This window comes from Nasonia vitripennis, chromosome 5 (genome assembly GCF_009193385.2).
Source record: "Nasonia vitripennis strain AsymCx chromosome 5, Nvit_psr_1.1, whole genome shotgun sequence".
NCBI classification, from domain to species: Eukaryota; Metazoa; Arthropoda; class Insecta; order Hymenoptera; family Pteromalidae; genus Nasonia; species Nasonia vitripennis.
In genome coordinates this window covers 10,166,668-10,187,578 of record NC_045761.1, presented here as the reverse complement: position 1 = coordinate 10,187,578, position 20,911 = coordinate 10,166,668, and the positions used below count along the sequence as shown (strand labels likewise).

Below are 20,911 nucleotides of genomic sequence, written 5' to 3'. Positions count from 1 at the left end.
CGGGAAGTTGAGGGAAAAAAATATCCCCTCAAACTAATTATACGGCGTCCTTGAAACAAAAGGCTCCCCGTGAGCGTAACGAGCATCAGCGTATGTTTTCGTCGCATCCCCTCGCGGTGCAGTTCCGATATCCCCTCGTCGCCGTGGACGCAAAAATTATGAATGCAAATGGCATTCACTTTTCTCCCTCGTTCTCTCTGTGCCGAAAAAAGGCAGGAAGCACACCGCTGCGCTGGAAAACAAACGAACCAGAGAGCGGCGTGGTGTGCAACGCGTTTAGCCGAGGAAAAAAAGGACCGGAGCTTAATCAAAGCCGCGTGTGCGTGGGACGTAGGACAGAACATCCGTTCATAAATACAAGTCGTTGTTCCCTCACGCGAAGCGGCCAATTTATCGCGACGTCTCGAATAACCGCGCGGTTACTCTCGACCCTCCAGCTCCGAGTGTATACACCTCCGGCTTTCCTGAGTGACACATGCGAGTACCCGCGACAAGATGATTTAGACGCTCCGGTATTTCTGGAGGCGCCGAGAGAAAGCTCGCTCATAGATATATAACGTAAGTACACACAAACACACACCTCGTTGCTTTGATTCCTTTCTGGCGCTGCTCGTTTTTTTTCTTATGTATGCACGGCCGAGTTGGGAAAATTAATTAAACGCGAAAGCTTCGCCAAACAGTGCGAAAGCTCTCAGCGGTGAAATCGAGCTTCTCTGTACCAACTCACTTTTTAACTTTTGTGTAAAGTGTTATACGCTATTATACCGAGAGAATCGGATCCGGAGAGTCGATTTTTCATCCGGAGTCCAATAAGCCAATGTAAGCGCGATACACCTCTCTCTCTCCAGAGGCGATCCTCAATATAACGGACACGAACAGGAGAATTGCATCATCGGCCACGTTGTACGTAATATCGTAAAAGGAGCGAGAGCGCGCGCGAGATCGTTATAGAAAATTATAAACTTCAGCTTTATCGCGAAACAGTTAAGGAGCGTCGGCGCTCGGGGACCGAGGGGAGAAATGATTTCTATTTTTCCATTGGATCACGTGGCATGAAAGCCATCGATATATATTTATTAATACCATATCCATCTATACACGCACGCACACTCACATCTATATTTCAGTCGAAATAGCTTCTCCGCCTTTTACGATTCCGCGCAAGCTCGCGTCATTTTACGACGGTCGATCCGCGCGAGAAGCTGTATACGAGGCAGAGAGAAGGATGGCGCATTTATATTCGTCTGCGTATTAGGTAAAGCATCGTTTGGCGAGAGATGAGCAAAAACTTTTATAAGGATGCATTTAATATCTGCGGTGCGGGCTGTCTTGCGCCGAATGGCTCTGCTCTTCATTAACGTCCCGTCTCTTTTCCTCGCTTTCACCTTCCATACCGGGTCCTTCGCGACTCTCTCGTGGTTTATAAGAGCCACAAGGGCGTTTCGCGCAGGCGTAATTAGGCGCAGTTGTTGTCGTTGCTTCCTTTTTTTAAAATAGCTCGAAATTAAACATTTTCGCCCTCTCAAGTGCGCTGTACTCTCGTACGTAAGAGTAAACTTTTTCGCGCACTGTTTCAAAACGATCTCGTCCATTTCGCGTCTTCTCCGCCGCAGTCGTTTGGCGGGAAAAACAAAGAGCTCGCGAAGCATCGGTATACACGCAGATATATAAGAGCGCAGCAGCACTACTTGGCGACGCTACTTAAGCCGCGCCGGAGGTTTACACTTGGCGGATTTTTAGAGGGCCCGTGTGTCGGAAAGTTTTACGTCCTCTCTGTAAAGAATTTAACATCCGCGCGTAAAAAGACGAGAACGACGTCGCATTGCTAGGCTTTGTTTGATTTTACGCCGCAAAAATCCGGCCGTACGTCGATCCCCACTGGATTTACATGTCATCGCGCGAGTAACGAACTCTGAGTTTTACATTTTTTCGCGCCTCGGTCCGTATGGGCAATAAATCCCGCGGGACAGCGCTCTGTGTCTCTGAAGAGAAAAAAGCGAGTAGCCGCGAATCAGAGAAAAATTATCTCGACAATTACGTCTTCTGGGAAAAATTGTTCAAGCGAGTTTGGAGTAGCCGGTGCTCGAGGCGCGTAAACTGGGTCAGATTTCATAAAGCTATTTTTAGCGCTCGAATATATATATATATATATATATATATATACACACACACACATACATACAGGGTCAAAAGGAGCGAAATAGCTGGCTGCAGTCGCGTTGGTCATCATCGCAAATGTATCATTTAAAAGTCGTTGATGGGAGAAAAAGTGAGTTTTGCGCGCGTTAGAATCGAATTCCGCGGCAGCTCGATTTTTCTCTCGCCTTGACAGTTTATTTTCCAGTGACAGAGGCTAACGAGCTGTATTCGCCGCTGTCGGAAATGGAAACGGATCTTTTTAATACTCGTTCCATGCATATTTGATTTTTATCAGAGCCGAGCGCACGCGCAGCGAGTAATTTAACGCCGTAGGAGGCTTTTACGCGCAGTACGCCCTTGTGTCTGGTTATACACTGGGAGCAAACTCGATGTATGATGAAATATTTTCGAGAAAAAAGACGCAAACGCACAAAGAACGCGTATAAAACAATTATACCCTCCGCGCGTGCGTAAAACGCTTTTACGCCTCCGCGGCCGATACAGGCGTCCGCAAAGCGAAGCATTACCCTCATTAAAAGCGAGATCGATCTGTGTATAGCTATACAGCGACATATAATCCCACGCGTCGCGCATCCCACGGGCGAATAACAGAGGCCCACTGCGTGTCGAGCTTTTATCGGATCTTTTACGCTCGCGCGCGCGCAATTGCATATACATCGCCGGCCGTATTGTCTCAGCGGAGGAGAGGCCAAGTGGACGCTCGCGCGACAAAGAGCTCGCATTAGCAGGGGGGCGAGTATAGCTATACAGATGCAGCAGTAGCTCGTTCTGCGATACTGCGGCACAATGCATATTTTAACGCCTCGGCTGCACTGCTGAGCTTCATTGGCTTGGAGATGGTCGGACGGAGAGTCTCTTGCTCGCTTGGATCTTGGCCGGAATAGCTGATGCGCGCTGGGACGGGAATTGTCTCGTTTTGCTCGTATACGAGGCGATGATGGTGGTTTCGATCGATTGATATGCAGCTGTTCTGATGACAGCTGACTGTCGGTTGCGTGTTTTTTGTTTCACGTAGACGGCCATTAGTCGAATTAGCAGTTTGAAATCTTTTGAAAGTGCCCGCTGGGGATTAAACAATGGGAGCTTGATGAACGAGCTGTCGACTGCATTATTAATCATGGGGATACGTGTAAAACTCTCTTGTATACGCATCTAGCCCTCTCGCTCATCTGTGGACATTAATTATTTCAAACACACTGCGCGCGTCGTTAGTCGCGGATTACTGTAATATGATTGATTGGCGGTCGAGTATCTTAAAAGTACCGCTACAGTCCAGCTGGTGCAGTGTAATTATTATTTAAAAGTCTATTTTCTTGACGCCTTCTTTTGCAGCGATGTCCGAAAAGGATTGATAAAATTCAAGTTTAATCCGGCTCTATAAAGGACATTATGCCATGCAACGAAATCTTCCCTTTTTCGAATGAACCTGCACAACAATCGCTCTCTCTCTCTCTCTCTCTCTCTCTCTCTCTCTCTCTCTCTCTCTCTCTCTAAAATAATAGTTCCGCGTTTATAAAGCTCTCCATTAAGGTAACTTCAATTTTTGTACACGATAAATGGCTTTGGACTATACGTTTCCGTTCGGAGCTGAAATTCACAAGTAATAGGAAGGCGATCGCGTTCAGTAGCGTATTGTGCGCTGCAGCTGGTCGTATTTTACCGGTACATATACGGCAAAAATTGCAATTTTCCATCACCCGATGCGATATCTTTAAAAATCGAATAAAGCAAGCAACGCTTACGTGCAATCAAGTGACTACGACTTATATCACGCACGGCTGCTCAAACGAAGCGGTATAATTGTATCAGCCCCTCGAGCGAGTGATTCATTATTCAGCCCTCTCGTAAGTATGTGGACACGCGCATGATAATTCTCGCAATGCAAGCTTTCCGCGGTAACGAAATGTGTAAAATTCACTCACTGCTACATTACCTGCCTAGTGTGTACGTCTCCCTCTCTCTTCCTGTTTACCCACAGCTCACTTTATCCCATATACAGGCGTGCACACACGCATTAATGTCGGCGTATTTTGATCATTTGATGCGAATCGCAGCTCCGCAAACTCAGCCGTTACTTAACTCCAAGCTCTGCAAGCCTTTAATTCTCCGAGAGTATAACGTCAATATGTGATCTTCGAATGCAAGAGCCAGAGTGCTTTTGTGCGCTTTGATTCGAATATGCGTTTCCTTTTTCGGCGCGCGCATACCGCCCCTATATTGAAATCGCACCGACGAAAACATGCATTTTCTGAGCCTTTGTTGTACGCGATAATGCGTGCGGTTCGCGAAAAAAAGTAATCAAAGGGAATGCCCGAATTGGAGTGTGTATGCACTCAATTAGTCACGGAAATCTAAAAATTCGAAAAAGCTTTCAACAGTGATACAAAGCAAGTTAATAAACAAAAGAAAAGAAAAATTCTCCCGACTACTCGCTGCATGCCACGCGTTTATTAACCGCGTATTTTCATGCCTGCATGTGTGACCGGGAATCAATCGAAGCCGAATTCAATTGGTCCTGCAGATCACGCAGATATTCGGGCTGACCGCTTCCGTATGCCGCGAGGACACAAGCCCGCAGAAGGCATCGCTATTACTCATCCATATTGGCCGCAACCGTTCGGTCACGAGCTATGTATTACCGTGTACGATGCATAGCCAGGCACGCGGGTGTACGGCTCCGCATATAGAATTCCACGGAGATAGGGCGAAGAAATCCGATATAAAACTGAAGCATCCAAGCTTCGGATTCGATTCGACGCCGAGAGACAGAGACAGAGAGAGAGAGAGAGAGAGAGAGAGAGAGAGAGAGAGAGAGAGAGAGAGAGAGAGAGAGAGAGAGAGAAAGAGAGCGTCGTGCACTGCTACTCCGAACAAACAGGGATAATGGATACTTGGCTGTAAACACAGTATTCACGCGTCGACGCAAACAGCGCCGGCAGCAACGCGACGCCTCGTATAATCGCGTTTCGCGTCCTTGCCTCGCAAATACCGCAGCGACGCTCTCTCTCGAAAGATAAGGAAACATCAGTCGCGAAGGTATACACCTTCGTGTGTACACCGTTCCATTGAATTACCCATGGCTCGCGGCCGCCTGGTCAGTTTACTTCGGGGACGCGGAGCGAGCACTTCGGGGAGATCGCCGACACCGAAAAGAGCGACTGTTGCGTCTGTCGTCTGAGAAAGAGAGACGAGTACAAGTCTCGAGGGAGACTCCGGATTTCTCGACCCCGAGACGGATACGTCGCCACCGACTGTTTTTTGCTTTCGCTAATCGATAGCTTTTCCGCGAAGGCCGCCTGCATTGTGGATATGGTATGGATCGTGTACTTGCGGCTGGAAAGTAAGTAGAACGAGACGAGTAACACAAGGCGAGCTATAGGATGGGAATCAATTCAAAGCGCATCTTCCTCACATTTCCCTTGGGAAGGTGGAGATTAAACGCGGCTCGATTCTCCTGCGGCTGCAAAGGTTAATAGCTCGACTGCCGCTGAAGAATTAATGATCGGGAATCGCATTGATCTATTTTCGCCCCTCGCCGCGTGTGCACTGCGCAGTTCTTTCGAGCTGCCAATTGTAGTTCTAATAAAATCGACTATACGACGCGAGATAAAATATTATAATGACGTGCGGATCCGGAAAACTTTAGAACTTCGTAAAATCGAGAGAGAAAGAGAAAGACGGTGGCTCGAGCGCGTATAAAGCTTGGCTTTATACGGAGTTTATAGTTTTCTATCGGCCGCGCCGATGACACCCCCGCGATATCGATATTAAAATCTAAATTTCCCCCTTATACCCGAGCGCGCGCTCAATTTTATGCGCTTATAAAATGCACCTGTATAATATATTCCCGGGACGCTCGCGCGCGACTGGCATCAGCGAGAGCGTAATTTACAGCTTGTAGCCAATAAATTCATGAATACACTCGCCTGTGTATAACAATATACACGTATATAGAAAAAGCGAATCGTTGCAATTAATTTACGACCCGCGAACGGGCGCGCTCAACGATTGTCATTATTCGTTTGTGTATTATCATGATTGGGCATCGGTGAAAACGAATTCCGCTCCGATTTATCGCTCAATAATGGCGCGCAACTTTCCACCGGTGTCTCGCAAAGATTCGAACTCTCCGGAGTACTTATAGATGAAACAGCGACGCTACCGGCCCTGAGTGGAATTTACGAACTTGATGAAGAATTTCAAACGACCCGACCTGAATTCCGAGCTTTTTCGGCCCATTTTCCATCACCCCTCGCTAATTGGATCTCTTTTAATTGTATTTCGTCGATGCATAATTCACGCGTGCCGTGCGCGTGTCCATAAGTATACTTGAAAGTATAAAACGACGAGAGTCCAGGTTGGAATTATCGAGGGCGATTTAGATGCCCTCCAAACAATAGCCGGGCATAAATTCACTCCGGAGAAAAGGGACCAAAGAAATCTCGCTCCCATAGTCCCCGCACGTATGGAAGAGACACGACACTTTGCGAGAAAACTCATAAAATTTCTTAATTGCGCTCGCGAGCCGTCTACTCTCGGCTCAATGAGAAAATTAAATTCTCCGCCCTGGTGCACACGAAGACTACTTACGAGCTTGAATTTTTAAAAAGCGACAAACGTCAACGCTACTCACCAGCGAAGTCGGTGATGCCGTTGGCCCGTAGATACTGCACAGCTCGCAGTCCGTAATCGGCCGCGTATCCCCAGACGTAGCTTCGCGTGTAGAGGGGCGTCAGGTTCGACGGGTAGAAAATTCTACGAGGCCTCTGGTGCTTCATGTCGTAGTCGTACCAGGTGCCGTCCTCCTCGTGCCACATCAGTTGTCGGATGGCCTCGCGGTACTCCTTGGCAACGCCCAAGTACTGCTTCATTTTCTGCGGAGCAGATCGGATCGCGGATGAGGAGAAAGAAAAAAACTGCTGGCGTTTAGCCGATCTGAAATCTCCCCCTCCTCGATCGATGCTATAATGACAAATAGCGCTGAAAATCCCCGCATAGTAAAGCGCTGGAAAAGCCATCTCGGACGCGACGGGCCTCCGATATGTCGACCGCGATAAATCCCCGAAATGAAGGAAGCGTCGAACGCTTCTCGTTCTCTATATCCGTAATTGCGAATGGACACAGAGCCGTAGTGCACGTGCAGCACAAAGAAAGTCGAAGCGCGACAAATCCCAGCGCACTCGAGGCTCGTCGGCAAGCGCCGAGAGGAGGAAAAATAATGGAGCCGAGGAGAACGAAGATTTACGAGGGATCCTCTCGCCCTGTGTGTGTATATAAGTCCTAGACACGCGCTGCAGCGGGAGTTAATAGTCGCTTTGCGTGCGACAAAAACGCTGCTCGTCGCTCGGCGCGTAAAAAACTGGGACACACCATGAAGCGAGGGGGGAGATTCAAAAATTTATATACGAATATAGAGAAATGCCGTTTGCTCGTACGAGGGGGAGGCTAGAATTGGATCACGACCGCATTTGAATAATTATCGGCCGCAGTAAAGTACAAGGAATTGATATCGCGAGGGGGAGGGATCGCCGAGTCTCGGATTCAATAATTACACGCGTAAACACGCGCGCGTTTCCGTTACGTTACAAGCGCACAGAAGTACAAGCCGTAAGTCTCTCCTGGGGATGAGAGAGACTACATCATTTCCCTCGGTTATTCTAGCAGCTCCCCTCCCGAGATTCGCTCGGATAAGACACTCATCGCCGCGCGCTCAACAGCAGATTCTCCCGCATCGATTTTTCGGCTCGTAATAGCGCAGTTATACCCGCCGCACGCACGTGTACATAATATTATCAGAGGAAACGTCGGGGCCGAATCAAAGCTGGCCGATCGTTAAGGACCTTCTCTCTATTATACGCTGCTCTCTATCTGTCTCGGCAACTTCGGGACACAAGACGGCGTGATGCAGTCAGACGTCGAGAGAATCTTTTCGGCGGCGGAAGATTCGATTTCGCGCGCGCATAACCGACGGCGGCGCGATGCTCTTCTGACTTCTGATTACGTTATAGCGGAGGAATTATTGCGGCCGGGGGAGAGATAATTGAAAGATAAAATTGGCCGCTCGTGAGCGACTGCAAATCACGTCGAATGATCTTATTACGTCGGGCTGATTTGCTCTCTCGAGCGGGCCGCCGGGGAACGTATTTAACCGTGAAACTTTTCTTCGATTGCTCGCACAAACGCACACATACAGATGCGCGGGTGACATATGGGCGATCGGAATTTCCCGTCAAAAAGAAAGAGCGTGTCTATACCTTCGCGCGGGCCGAGTAGGCGCTACATCACATGGGAAAATAATGAAGAGCCTTCGCTTCGATCCACTGCTGTGTACTCTCGACGACTGCGCGATTGTCTGCAAACATTCGCCGGAGATAACTTCGTTTCGGCTCATTTTTCTTCGACTGATTAAAGCTGGTGCGTATGTGTACGCGAGGCATACACACATCGGACGTGATGGCTGTCGGCGCGTGGAAAAAAGGGGATAATGTTCGGGGCCAGTGTCGCGAGAGAAAATAACAACTTTCTTCGGAAAATAAATGATGAGTTTTTTGCGCCTCGACTCTCCTCTTTTTCAGCGTCCCTCTCGCTGGCCTATTATCATATGAAAAATGACGCGTCCCCCCGGACTTTTATGGCTCTCTTAATATTTATACGCCGAGAGAGAGAGAGAGAGAGAGAGAGAGAGAGAGAGAGAGAGAGAGAGAGAGAGAGAGAGAGTTACGCTATTATCACGCCGGTCGTCGTTACAATTTCCTCCCGAGAAATTTCAGAAAAATCCGCTGCATTTCGCCAGGCAGCTGGCAGGACAATCGAACGGGAGTAACAGCTTTTTCCCGGTGAGAAAGATCGACCAGTGTGCCGCGAGACAGCTGACAAATGCCTTACCGCGAAGTTGTTTCTCATGCGGAAGAAGCGAGCGAGAATCCTGGCGTTGCGTTCGAGGAAGGCGTTCAGGTCGACTGGAAGGATATTCTCAGTGGTGATGTCTTGGAGATCGAGAGATGGCTCGCCGTTCGCAGCGATGAACCAGCGGGCGGAGAAGTCCCAGCCACTTTCAGCGCCGGCTTTCACGTTGTTGTAGAATTCGCGTTTTTTCGCGGGATCGGTTATATTCTCGGCCAGCAGGTAGTCCTCTCTGAAAGGAGAATATTGAATTTTTACATCGTAGGTGTTTGGCGCGATCGAGTGGAAACGAAGTTTTTAATTGAAATTATTGCACGTCTTGTAATCCGCTCGTTAATGATTAAAAATGTTCCTTTCGCATCGGTGGCACATTTCCAAGTTTTAAGTGGAACGAGTCAAACGCGATAAGACACGCGCGAGCTTTCAGCCTGACGTACGTTTTGCTATTGGCTTGTGGTATTAGAAAGAATGTATTTCATTAAAAGCTTTCAGATATTATTAACGTAGCACGTATATTGTTTTTGCATCGAAGCGTCAATAACGCGTCGACCCAGAATAGTCAGCGAGCGAGCGAAGGAAAGGCGCCATTAGCGGGACTTACCGGTAACTTTCAGGCCGAGGTCCCTCACTGTTGGTGACGTATCGGGCCATTTTGTATTCGCGGCCGTTTTTCACGACCTTCACCGATTTATAACGCTGCCAGAAGTTGAATTCCTTCTCCAGGGTGGGCAGGCTCTGTTCGACGAACTTCCAGTCCTTCGTAAATTCGTAATACTTGTCGACCTGCGCGTCGTTACAATGACAAAAGCCCATTAGCGCGGTCGTTACGTTGAGGAAAAAAAATGAGTTTCAGACTCTCACCATGGGTATCAGCAGAGGCGGCTGGCTCCTCATCAGGTAATAGACTCGGCCGCCGTTGGGTACGAAGCCGTAAGTCTTGACCATCGAGAGGAAGTTTTCGATCATGCCCTTTGCGGTCTCGTGCATGTCGTTCAAGAGTAGACCCTCGATCACCCAGTAGCTGTCCCAGTAGTAGAACTCTGAAAAATTTGACGCATCCTCCGTTATAGAAAAGTAGCTTCTAATTTTTATTTTCTCGTAAAATCGCGGCAGCTCTCATTGTCAAAAGTTTGTCGGGCTGTTTTCCAGAGCTCGCTGAAATTAAAGCCTTCGAGGCATGCATTCAACCGGTTCCAGATTTCAATTAGCCGGGGAGAAGAAAAAATTCGTCACCGCGCCCGAATACTAATTACCCTCAGGACTTTCGCGCGTGGCTGTTGGCCAACTGTGTGTAACGTGCACGTGGAAGGATTGCCTCACGTGCAGGCGCGTCGGATAAAAAGCTCATCATCCCGGCACGTGCGGGCGTACATAAATTATTCGCGGTCGGAATCAGCGCGAGAGAACACACACAGGTTTGACACTCCTCTGACAAATAGTCTTCGCCCTTCAGTCTGGCCGACAATTAAAATAAGAGATGCATCGCTGATTACTCGACCTCGGCTTTTTCTCCAAAATCGATTTATCTTATATCCGAAGCGAAAAAAGGGCAGAATCCCGAATGTGTGTCTGTGTATACCTTTGAATCGTCCGCCCGGAATGATGAAGGTGTTGTTGACGTAAATCAGACTGTGCCTCTTGGGATTGTCCCTGACGTCTGTGGTCATGCGCCTGGCCAGTCCTTTCCAGATCTCGTTGAGGTCGGCTGCCCACTGGCGATAGCGTGGATCCCAGATACGCCGGAGTATCGCCGGCTCCGGATTCCAGTCGGGCAGTGTCACGTTCAGCAGCTCGTCTGCTTCGAGAAAGTTCGCACCCACGAACTCCTGCACCTGCTGCTTGCTCGGGTTCTTGCCCGTGGCGTTCATCAGTGCCTCGAAGCTGCAAGTGCGCATACGTGGCTAATTTATTCTTACAGTACGTTATACCGCGTAAAAATGTGGTATCCGCGGATCTCTCTGTTGTCCATCGATTCGTATGTGCAGGGGAAGAAATCCGCAGCCAATAAAAGTGAGTGAGAGAGAGAGAGAGAGAGAGAGAGAGAGAGAGAGAGAGAGAGAGAGAGAGAGAGAGAGAGAGCTGAGTGCGAAACCATGTCGGCCTTCTTTCTTTTTTCAATGGAACGCGCAGCGGCATTAAAAAGCGTTCCGTCATTACCGAGCTCGGTGCGCACTATATAGACAAGGAGAAAAAGAAAGAGACAATTTATTCTACACAGTTGTGTACTCACTTCGCGAGCGTCACCTCCTCGTCGTTCTTCTGGGAGAGGTCGACGAAGGTCTTGCTGTCTTTGTAGAGGGCTGCCAACTGGACCGTCCGCAGCAGATCGCCTTGGCAGTAGACGGGGCTGCAACAGAGACGAACGAGAAGTTCAGTTCTCGAGTGTGCACACGAGCTTGCGCGCCCGCGCAAGCTTAAAGCTCTCGAGCGCAGTCGTTATACAGGTGCTCGGTGCATTGTGTATGAGCCGCAAAGTCTCGACGTAATCGCCTTACACTATGCACAACTTCGGACTTGTTTACAAACTACTTGACGAGCGCGAGCTTTGCCATCAAGCGTTGCCGAGCATTGTTGTCCCGTCTTCGAGAGAAGGCTGCACGTCAGAGTTGTATTTTTAAGGCGCGTCGGTCATACACGAGAGAAGAATCGAACGGACGATTATGTAAGCACGCCGAGAATTTTACGCGACACTCTCGAGACGGTATAAAAATGCAAACTTTCGTCTCCGGCGGGATGGCATGATAAACGGAGTTTAGGGCGCTTCGAGCGGGCGTATGGCTATCGATTTTTATACCGACGTTTCAAGAGGAGGGACGAAGCTTTTTTCTAACGAAAAGCCTTCGCTTCTTGCTAAATACGACGTATCTCTTTCGAATGTAAATCGGATTGCTCCGACAGAGTCTATATTGTATACCTATACGTATGTAATAGTTCAACCATTTCTCCTCGACGCTCCGCTGATCCGATTTGGGGAAAGCTCGCCGAACTGTCGATCGTTTGTACCGTTATCAACGAAATCTCTGGCAAGAAGCATCAGGTACAATTCCACGCTGACGTCGATATCCCAGAGCTCTGACCCGCGAGAATTATAAGTCCTCGCGTCAGCGCGTCCGATGTTATTGTGACGCGTCCGTCTGTATACGCGATTCAGAATGAAAATTTATCGCGGTCGCCCGACGAAATCACGAAGCAATTTCGCCAACGACTACGGCCACTCCCGCGGCCCATTCGCGTCGAACCTGTATACGTATAGACCGAGAGAAATTCCATACAGTATATATTCCGGCGTTTATTCGGTCATTTCCACTCCATTCTCGGGAGGAAAAAACGACGACGCGGCCGGAAAATATAAGCGCGCGCGGCCACCCGGAACAAAACAATTTCATCAATCAGCGCGCGCGAGAGACTTTTCAGAGAGGAAAGAAAAGTGGAAATCCGAGGGAAGGTCGTTATGCGCAGTGTAGTAAAGGGGAGAGCCGCGTGAATGGATCGCTCAAGGGGCGTATGCGTAGGTATATTCTTTTTTTCCTCCTTCTCCTCGAGGAATTGATTCAACAATGCGGAATCAGATTGAAATTTATACGGGAGAGCTTTCCTTTCACACTGGAAATGTCGAGCTAGGGCTTCGCTTTCTCTAACTCCGCCGATCGCATACGCAACGGCACAGAATTATTTCAACTTTCAGCGGAGTTGCCGGGATTGCCGTGTCACACCTGACACGATCGAAAACACACGCGCGAGCTTGCAAGCTCCCGAGATTTACCGCATCCTTCGTGGTACACCGCGCCGTGCACGTGTGCGGCATCCGAACGACAAGGGAAGGAAGAAGAAGAGGAGCAGAGTCTACTGCGTCGCGCGAGAGGACAAAGAGGCGCTCATTGTTTTTCTCGTATCCGGCTTTCACAAAGCACACACACAAGAGTAGCCTGAAAGATTGATGGAGCTTGCGTACTGTCGAGTGTAGGCGCCGTATGCAGCGAGGGGGACGACGCGCATTTTATGAAGCCTCGTCTGCGTCTAACGGAGAACGAGAGAAGAGCAGCAGCTCTCTGTGATTAATGTCGCGAGCAACGAGCGGCTATAGGAGGCCTATACACACGAGCTACCTATGCATAAATTATCCGGACGATAGTCGTCGAGGCGTCGTAAATTCCGCGCTGTGCGTTTGCACTACTGGCTCCAAGTGGACCTGCATCACGCCGACTCGGGGATTTTTCCCCTCGTGCGGTGATTATCGCTGTCGGGAGAGCAAGGGTGGATAGAAAAACGATTGAGATTGAGCATTTCGCCGTTTGTATTGCTTTTTTTCTACGCGCGTACGAGTGCAAGTATCGAGTAAAAGCGGCGCCAGAACTTCTTGATGGGGCTTTCGAGGCGTCTACGACGCCACCTGCAACTTCGCTAATAAATGGAACGAGCTGCAATAATTCCACATAAACAAGGCGTAAATTGATTCTCGAGAGAGAATTGTTGCATTATTAAAATTCAAGCGTTCCGCGTAATACTTGAAAAACTCGCGAACGAAAATTAAATCCTTGAGAGCTTAATTGCAACGTGTGTAATACATGACCCGCTATATTAAAATTCAATTAAAAGCACGTCCGCCCGCGCGCACTGCAGTTGGCAATCGTAAAACATTCCATCTCGTTTGAAGCTTGCAGCGCATGGTATAATAACGTAAACGAGAAAAATCCCAATTATGAAAACTTTACAACGGTACACGGCTCACCTAATATTATACGCAGCAGCAGCAGCAGCAACAACAACAGCGAAATTATGAACCGTCAGTGCGCGCGCAGTACAAACATAATGTAGATTTGTTCCTTTACGTCTACTCGCGGGAAATGAGTAGAAAAAAAATTCATTATATATTCGCTATTCTGCCATAGCTCTCTTGCGGCCGCGCGAGCGCAAGAGTCATTTATAAACTGCATTTATTTTCGCTCTCTCTCTCTCTCTCTCTCTCTCTCTCGCTCGCTCGCTCGCTCTCTGTCTTCCGCTTTTTTCCATCTCTATCTCGGAGATACGACGACGACGACGAGAGGACGACTCTTTATCTCTGCAGTGAATTTCGAAGCAATATCTGCGGCGAACGAATTTCCACAAAGTTGAATGCGCGCAGAAATTAAAACGCATTTGCTCGTATAATGAGCTTGGCTTTTTATTCAGGGGACGACTTTTGTGGTCGGAGGCAAGTAGTATCTTCCGTGCGAGCGAAACCTTGCGAGTACCTTCTTTGCTCGAAATTTCTTTTTTCTCTCTTTTTTTGGACCAGATGATAATATATACCTTCACAAAGGAACATCAAAGGGTGTGCGTTTTATACGAGAAATTCGAAAACTCACGGCGTACACAATTTAATTTTAATGTACTCAAGGAGGATCCTAAAGGAGAATGCAAGTCTCATCACGAACAAAGGGTTGGAAAGTTCTCATAAAGGGTACAGATCCTAAATCGAGAGAATACACGCGTAAATTTTATGTAGCGGAAAATGAGAGAAGACCTGCGCGAGCGAATTTGAAATTTTTTTGCACCCCAAGCAATATCCCTACGCTGCATCTGAAGAGCCCGAGAGTTTATATAGAGATTTATCGGACACGCGCAACGCTATATGTATATACATAGGAGGCAACGCAAATTATGTTTCGAAGGCGAGAGCGTCTGATCCGTCGCGGCAAATCCGCGCAGTTATCCACTTCTGCTTCGTCGCTCTTTCCCTGCTTCTTCTTCTTCTTCTCCTCGCAGCTCTTTTTCTCGTTTCGATCGTCGTTTTTCTTGCTGCAGCGCGAGCGCGCGCGGTAAACGCCGCTGTATTCGAGATATCGGAAAAAATTACCCCTCGATCCTGCAGCCTGTATACGCTCTAGCTCTTTTATTCTGCTCGAAGAAATATGCAGATTTTCCTCGCGCGACGGTTGTAAGTATTGCCGGCTCCGCTGCGGGTAATAGGGGCGTTTGACGCTGGGATGCCCTTTTCGAGCTTTTAGCTTCGCCTTTTGCAGATTTCGCGGAATCGCTCACGCGTTCTTGAATGAAGCGTTTAGCACCGGGAGTGTGGGATGGACTTTGGAGTTTTTCGTATACACCGTGATTTTGCGAAGCTCGACTACGCGTTATTATCAAACGCGAAACCTGCAGATACGGCGGAGAATCTAATAAAACGTCTAAGTCCTTTCGGCTTATCGCTAGGTCGGGAAAAAGAAGGTCAGAGTTTGCATGATAATATATTACAGAACACCGGGCAAAATAGATGGTTCAAAGCTACGTGTTATTAATGTTGAAGTGCGTCTATGGTGCACGCGCGTACTATGTATGAATTGATACAGTTTGCGAAGTTGTCTTGTGGGTGTATGTGCATGTAACCACACCCACGCGCGCAAACAGTTGACAGCGATGTGTGAGCGATAAAAACGACAGAATCACGATTTTTCGCTTATCAAAAATCTAGCTCTACCTCGCTATACAGCGCGATCTATTCGAGGTAAAAACAAAAGGAAAAAACCAAGCGCTCGCTGAACCAAACAAAGATCTATCTCGTATAAATCCGTCGTTTTGGTGCGCGATAACGGCAGAAGGCTTGGAATATAAAAGGAAAACAAATAAAAGCTCCGTTGAGCCTCTGAGCGACGATCCTCGAACATACGAAAACTCAAACATAAAACGAGCTCAACAACGATGCGAAATGTTGTTGTAGAAAGCCGTCCTAACGAGTAAAAGCCTTCTACGCTCGCGCTAATTTGTTTACTCATCGATCAACACATTTTCAAAAATATAATATTTTCGCCAAAAATAAAGCCCCGAATATCCGCCTGTGACGCGATGGTATAGAAAGCTCCATCACTTTGCATCACGCAATCATACACGAGTCGGGAGAAACTCTGGCGCGAAATCCTATACGATTCTGCCCCACCCACATTATTAATAAACGTAATAGGTACGGCATCGAGGCGCGGAAAGCAGGAAATTTCGTATTCCGGCTAGTACTCGCACCGGCGGTGATTCACCGCGCGGAAGTCGAACTAAAAGCTGCCCCTATACACAGCCGTATACCAGCTCTCCCGCGAGAACGCACTGCCGCGCCTCTTGTGTATAAAGAGCTATAGAGAGCCCCGCGAAGAAAGAGGGAACCAGCCCGTGTGCATCGCGGTTTCGTCCGCGAAAAAAAAAGAAAAAGGAAAGGAGAACGAGGCTATCTGTGTAAATGCGGTCTGCGCGCGCCGTAAAATCCCTTTTCCGCGGCAGAGAATTTTAACGACCCGGACTTGCGAAATAGCCGGGGCTCGAAAGAGTATACACTCTTTTTAAGGACACGAGGCGAAATCTGTCGCGAGTGCAGCGCGAAGACTGAATTACGCGTCTGCGTTTACGGATGCGAGCGTATATAACGTCGACGATGAAGTTTCGCTCATGGAAACTTAATTTCCGTGGAGAAGGAGGGAGAGAGCGAGCTTTAATCGTTTTTTTAATCGTTACCTCGGCGGCGGTGCTGCTTCTCAAGCTGAACGGGAGGATGGGGTAGTACGTCTTAATTATGCGCCGCGAGGTAAGTTTGTTGAGATTGTGTAAGCCATGGCCGGGAAAGAAAGAAGCCGAGCTTTTAATCTAGCGAATCCTTCTATCACGCAGGATTAACCGTATACTCGTTGCTTTATGATTACAGATCGTTTTTTTACCGATATGCCGCTTCAAAGAATACTGCTTATGGGATCGTACCCGCGCTGACGATAGAAAATCACACACAGCGCTATATAACGTGACTGTCGACTGCGCACAATAATAGAAAAACCTCTCCCTCGTCGCGGTGGGCGCCAATCATTCCGAGCTTGAAAAAGAAAAAATTCCGAGATAGAGAGAAGCCCGCAGCAGCTGCGGAATCCCGGAAACAGGCGTGAAGACCGCAGACAAGAATTCGCCGCGGCGCTTTTTTCCTCCCGCGTACACCTGCAGCTCCTCCCATCTTTCAACGCCGGCCCATTGTCTGCGATTTTCATAGGGAGGAGAGCTCGACCGGCAATTTTCGAATCGAGAGCTGTTTAATCGTTTGTTAAAAACGCGCTCTCGCACGGCGTTTTATCATCACATCGCGTAATCCGGCTAGGGAAAAAAAGCTCGACACAGTCGCGTGTATACTATGCACGCGGGCCGTTATCTAATCGGGGAAACCTTCCGCACTCATGCGTGCGAGCGTCGAAGAGAATTCGGTATTGTGTCGATAAGCGAGCGCGAGTTTGTATCCGATAAATCGGAGAAATTAATGAGGCGTCGATGATCTCGGAGAGGTGTCTTTTGTGATTATATCCGTACATCGGAGATTCGGCGGATAAATAACGATTCTCATCCGCGATTCTCGAGAGGTTCTTCGTATCTCTCTTCGGCCCCCCGAAATTTATTTGCCTTTCGAAAGCCGTCTCGCTGTGTGTACAATAAAGAAGAAGCGCGCTTCGGAGAAACTTTTCCCTCCGTGCAGTCATTGTTATGCGGCGCAGACTCGTGTGCGAGATAAAAGACGACGCGAAAATAATTTCCGAAATTAAGCTCTCGCGGATAAAAAAACACGCGCGCGCATGTGGCTGAAAACAGCAATAAACGAAAAGTCTGTGTACACACGGGTGGTAAACAAATTCGGGTTTCTCCGGAATGATCGAGTGCGTCACGGGCGAACGATCTTTTTAACCACTACAAAGACGTGGCCGCAAACAATCAGTGCGCTGCAGGATGATCCGATGTAGAAAGAAAAAGAGAGAACTCATCGATAGCGATACGGCGCCACACACTGAGCGATGAAAAGCCCGATGACCCAGTGCCACGGAATAGCTCGAGTGTCTTACGTATTTACCTCCGTACGCACGAGAAAACACTAGTCTCTAGCAAAGAACGAGCCAAGGGCGCGAGCGCATTGTACTCGGCGCAAAGTTACGCGCCAGCTATAACACAATTCATCACTGCGGCTGTGTGTGTACACGCTCGCGCGCTAGCAAAAGCACCCGAGGGAGAGAACGTATTACCGCAGCGTAAGCACATTTTACCGCAAGTTTTCAAAGTAAAATGCATTAGAATTAAGTCGTTTGCGAGTGAGAAAGCACAATGGGAGCTTGCAGCCGTTATGTCTATATTCACGGGAAGTGCGCGCGTCTACTGGCCGAAACGAAGATAATATCCTTCGTGTATAAACAGAGAGAGAGAGAGAGAGAGAGAGAGAGAGAGAGAGAGAGAGAGAGAGAGAGAGAGAGAGAGAGAGAGAGAGAGAGAGAGAAAGAGAGAGAGAGCGGAGTAACTTTCGCTAACTTGGCGCCATTCTTGGGAATTTCGTTAATTAACCGTTAGCTGCATCATACGGACGATTTGGAAAGTTGTCGAGGGAACTTCTTGTATGCCTGATATCTGCCCTTGCGTCTGTATTGTATACTGCGCACCAGTTTCTTCGGCGCAGGCCATAGAACGTTGGAACTTGGCCGGAACTTCAACGAGCTGTGCAAATGTATACAAGGAGTATCGGCTGTGTTCGCGGCGCGTTTTGTTATTATATTTCCCTGTCGATGCGCTTCCGACGAAACTTTTCGATATAGTATAGCATTACAACCATAAGGATTACGCGCCGTGCGATAACTTTTCAGACAATGCGGACGCTTCAATTATCGCTGTGTATTGTGTACATAGTAGACGCACCGTGTAAAGAAGGCCGAAAACCGATATTGCCGCGCGGAAAAACTCGTTTAGCTCGTTGTACATACCTACAGCTCCGCGCCGGCTAATTAGAAACGTGACAAACACGCAGAGAGAGCTGATATTTTCGCTCTCTCGTATGAATATAATTGCCATCTTAAATTGCGCGTCTAAAGTGTGTAAACTAACCAAAGACGAGATTCCCTTTTTGTGCCGAGCTTCGCACTCGCGCGTGTCTGTGTGTGCGTACGGACGCGTATTTACGCTCTCGCGTTCAAATAAAGCCCGTTGCCATACGCGCGCTCTTTTTTTCTCTCTGTTGTAAGAGCTGGAAATATCTTCACAATGTCGGTAATACTTCATTTGCCTTGCATTGGATTTTTTTTTAATTTATATGAATTAAATTTAAATTCTCTCTCTGTGCGACAATGAATTTGACACAATGAATCAAGAGATGGATGATTTGGTTTGACTCGAATATCCCCGGCGAATTCGAAAACGCACGGGACGGGACTACCTATTTTAAAATTAAACAAGGTCGCTGATTAACCGACTTGTGATCGTTTGGGGAGAAAATTCGATTTCGGTGGAAAAGCATGCCCGAGAGAGATATTCTGTGCAGCGAAATTGTTATCGTAAAAATATTATCCAGGACTGCAACCTGCACTTGTTGCGATACAAGCAATAAAATATCAAATTTCGCTCGAATCTATTCTCGCGAGTGAGGTTAAAAATTAAGAGCCACTTTTGCAGTTTCCCTGCGAATAATCGAAATGAAAATATACAGAAGAAAAAAAAACATACACAAGATATGCAAATTGCACACGAGCTGTTACCTCTACAATTATCTAAGCGCGCTATCAACGGTAATATTTCATGCGCGCAGCCCACTCATCACAATAAGCTACAGCTTATTTTCGCGTAGCTGCGGCTTATCTTTTGAAAATATTCGCTTTGCTCGCTAGACAGAAGAACGCTCTAATATTTACACAGAAATGGAGAAAAATTTCAAAAAATGACAAGAACTATGCAAGCCGCGCGTTTACAGTTAATCTTCAGATAACACTATCTGCACCGACATATCCGAATCGCTATATAGCTATACACACACGTCGTTCTCTATTACCGGCAAGCGCTCGTTAACGATCGCCCGAGGTATGCCATGTTTACGCGGCAAACGATGCTCGTCTTTCACCGCGCCACGGAAGCCATAGCGTATATATCTATAACACAAAAGTAAACGCGAAAAATTCTCTCTCACCTCTCGCACAGGTCCAGAACCTCCGCGGAGTCGACTTCCTCGTCCTTGACGAAGAATCGCGCGTTGGCGCCTATCGCCAGAGACAGCAGCACCAACAGGAGCTTCCTCGTCCCCATCGTCTATAAAGTGTATACGGAGAAACGGCACTGGCAGCACCAGAGAGCAGAATGGGTATTGGAAAGTATACTCGCGACGAGGCTCGTCCGAATGACAGCCGAGCGCGTTGAAAAATGCGCCGCGACGTGTGTAATGTCTCTATATCCTCACACACACGCACGGAGAGACGGAGAGAGGAGGGACGCGACGCGTCGTCGTTCGGTATGCGACTTGACCGAGACCGGACATCTCCGCGCGATATTATATACAGAGCCGGCTACATGCCCGGGACGGAATTGATAACGAGAAACGACAGCGCCATTGGTCGACGACCTTAGTTTGACTCCCCCGCCAGTTGTAAACTCTCTCTCTCTCTCTCTCTTTTGACTCGGCGGTGTACAACTGTTGCGCGCGCGGGCGGGGAGCGACGATAGTGCGCGTCGACGTATGCAAAAATTCGCGCTGATGTCTGCTATCGCCGGATCCAGACGCTTTACGCCGCCGGGTTTTTCCGCTCGTTTTTCTTTTTTCACCTGCAGCGGTGTTCGAACCTTCTAATGGGATAATTAATCAGGACGAGCTCTTTGTTGCGTTATTATTAGGCCGCAATGTCGATAAGTGTATCAGTGGGTCGTTATTCACTAGATAATCGAGTTTCCGTTATCAGCATTTCCGAACGAAAAGTAAATTTTAATGCGCCGCAATGGTCGCGTCTTATCAATGCCAATATATACATATTGCAATCGATCCGAGGAATCTCCGCAGTTATACGAGAGCTGAGCGCGGCTAATTAATCTCTCTCGCGCGATTATACGGCTGTGCGAGATC

At 48.1% G+C, this 20,911-nt stretch overlaps 1 protein-coding gene across 1 annotated transcript in view; it reads right to left on the bottom strand.

The window, feature by feature from the left end:
* Positions 1–20,345, bottom strand: part of LOC100124127 (trehalase) — a 34,937-nt gene extending 14,592 nt beyond the window's left edge. The window contains exons 1-7 of the mRNA XM_008217561.4: positions 19,988–20,345; positions 11,294–11,410; positions 10,643–10,944; positions 9,925–10,103; positions 9,665–9,846; positions 9,046–9,295; positions 6,794–7,034 (exon numbers count right to left, since the gene is read on the bottom strand). Of these exons, the coding sequence (XP_008215783.2) occupies positions 6,794–7,034; positions 9,046–9,295; positions 9,665–9,846; positions 9,925–10,103; positions 10,643–10,944; positions 11,294–11,410; positions 19,988–20,103 (1,387 nt within the window). The 5' untranslated portion in view covers positions 20,104–20,345. The remainder of the gene's footprint in view (positions 1–6,793; positions 7,035–9,045; positions 9,296–9,664; positions 9,847–9,924; positions 10,104–10,642; positions 10,945–11,293; positions 11,411–19,987) is intronic.
* Between the last annotated feature and the right edge of the window lie 566 nt (positions 20,346–20,911).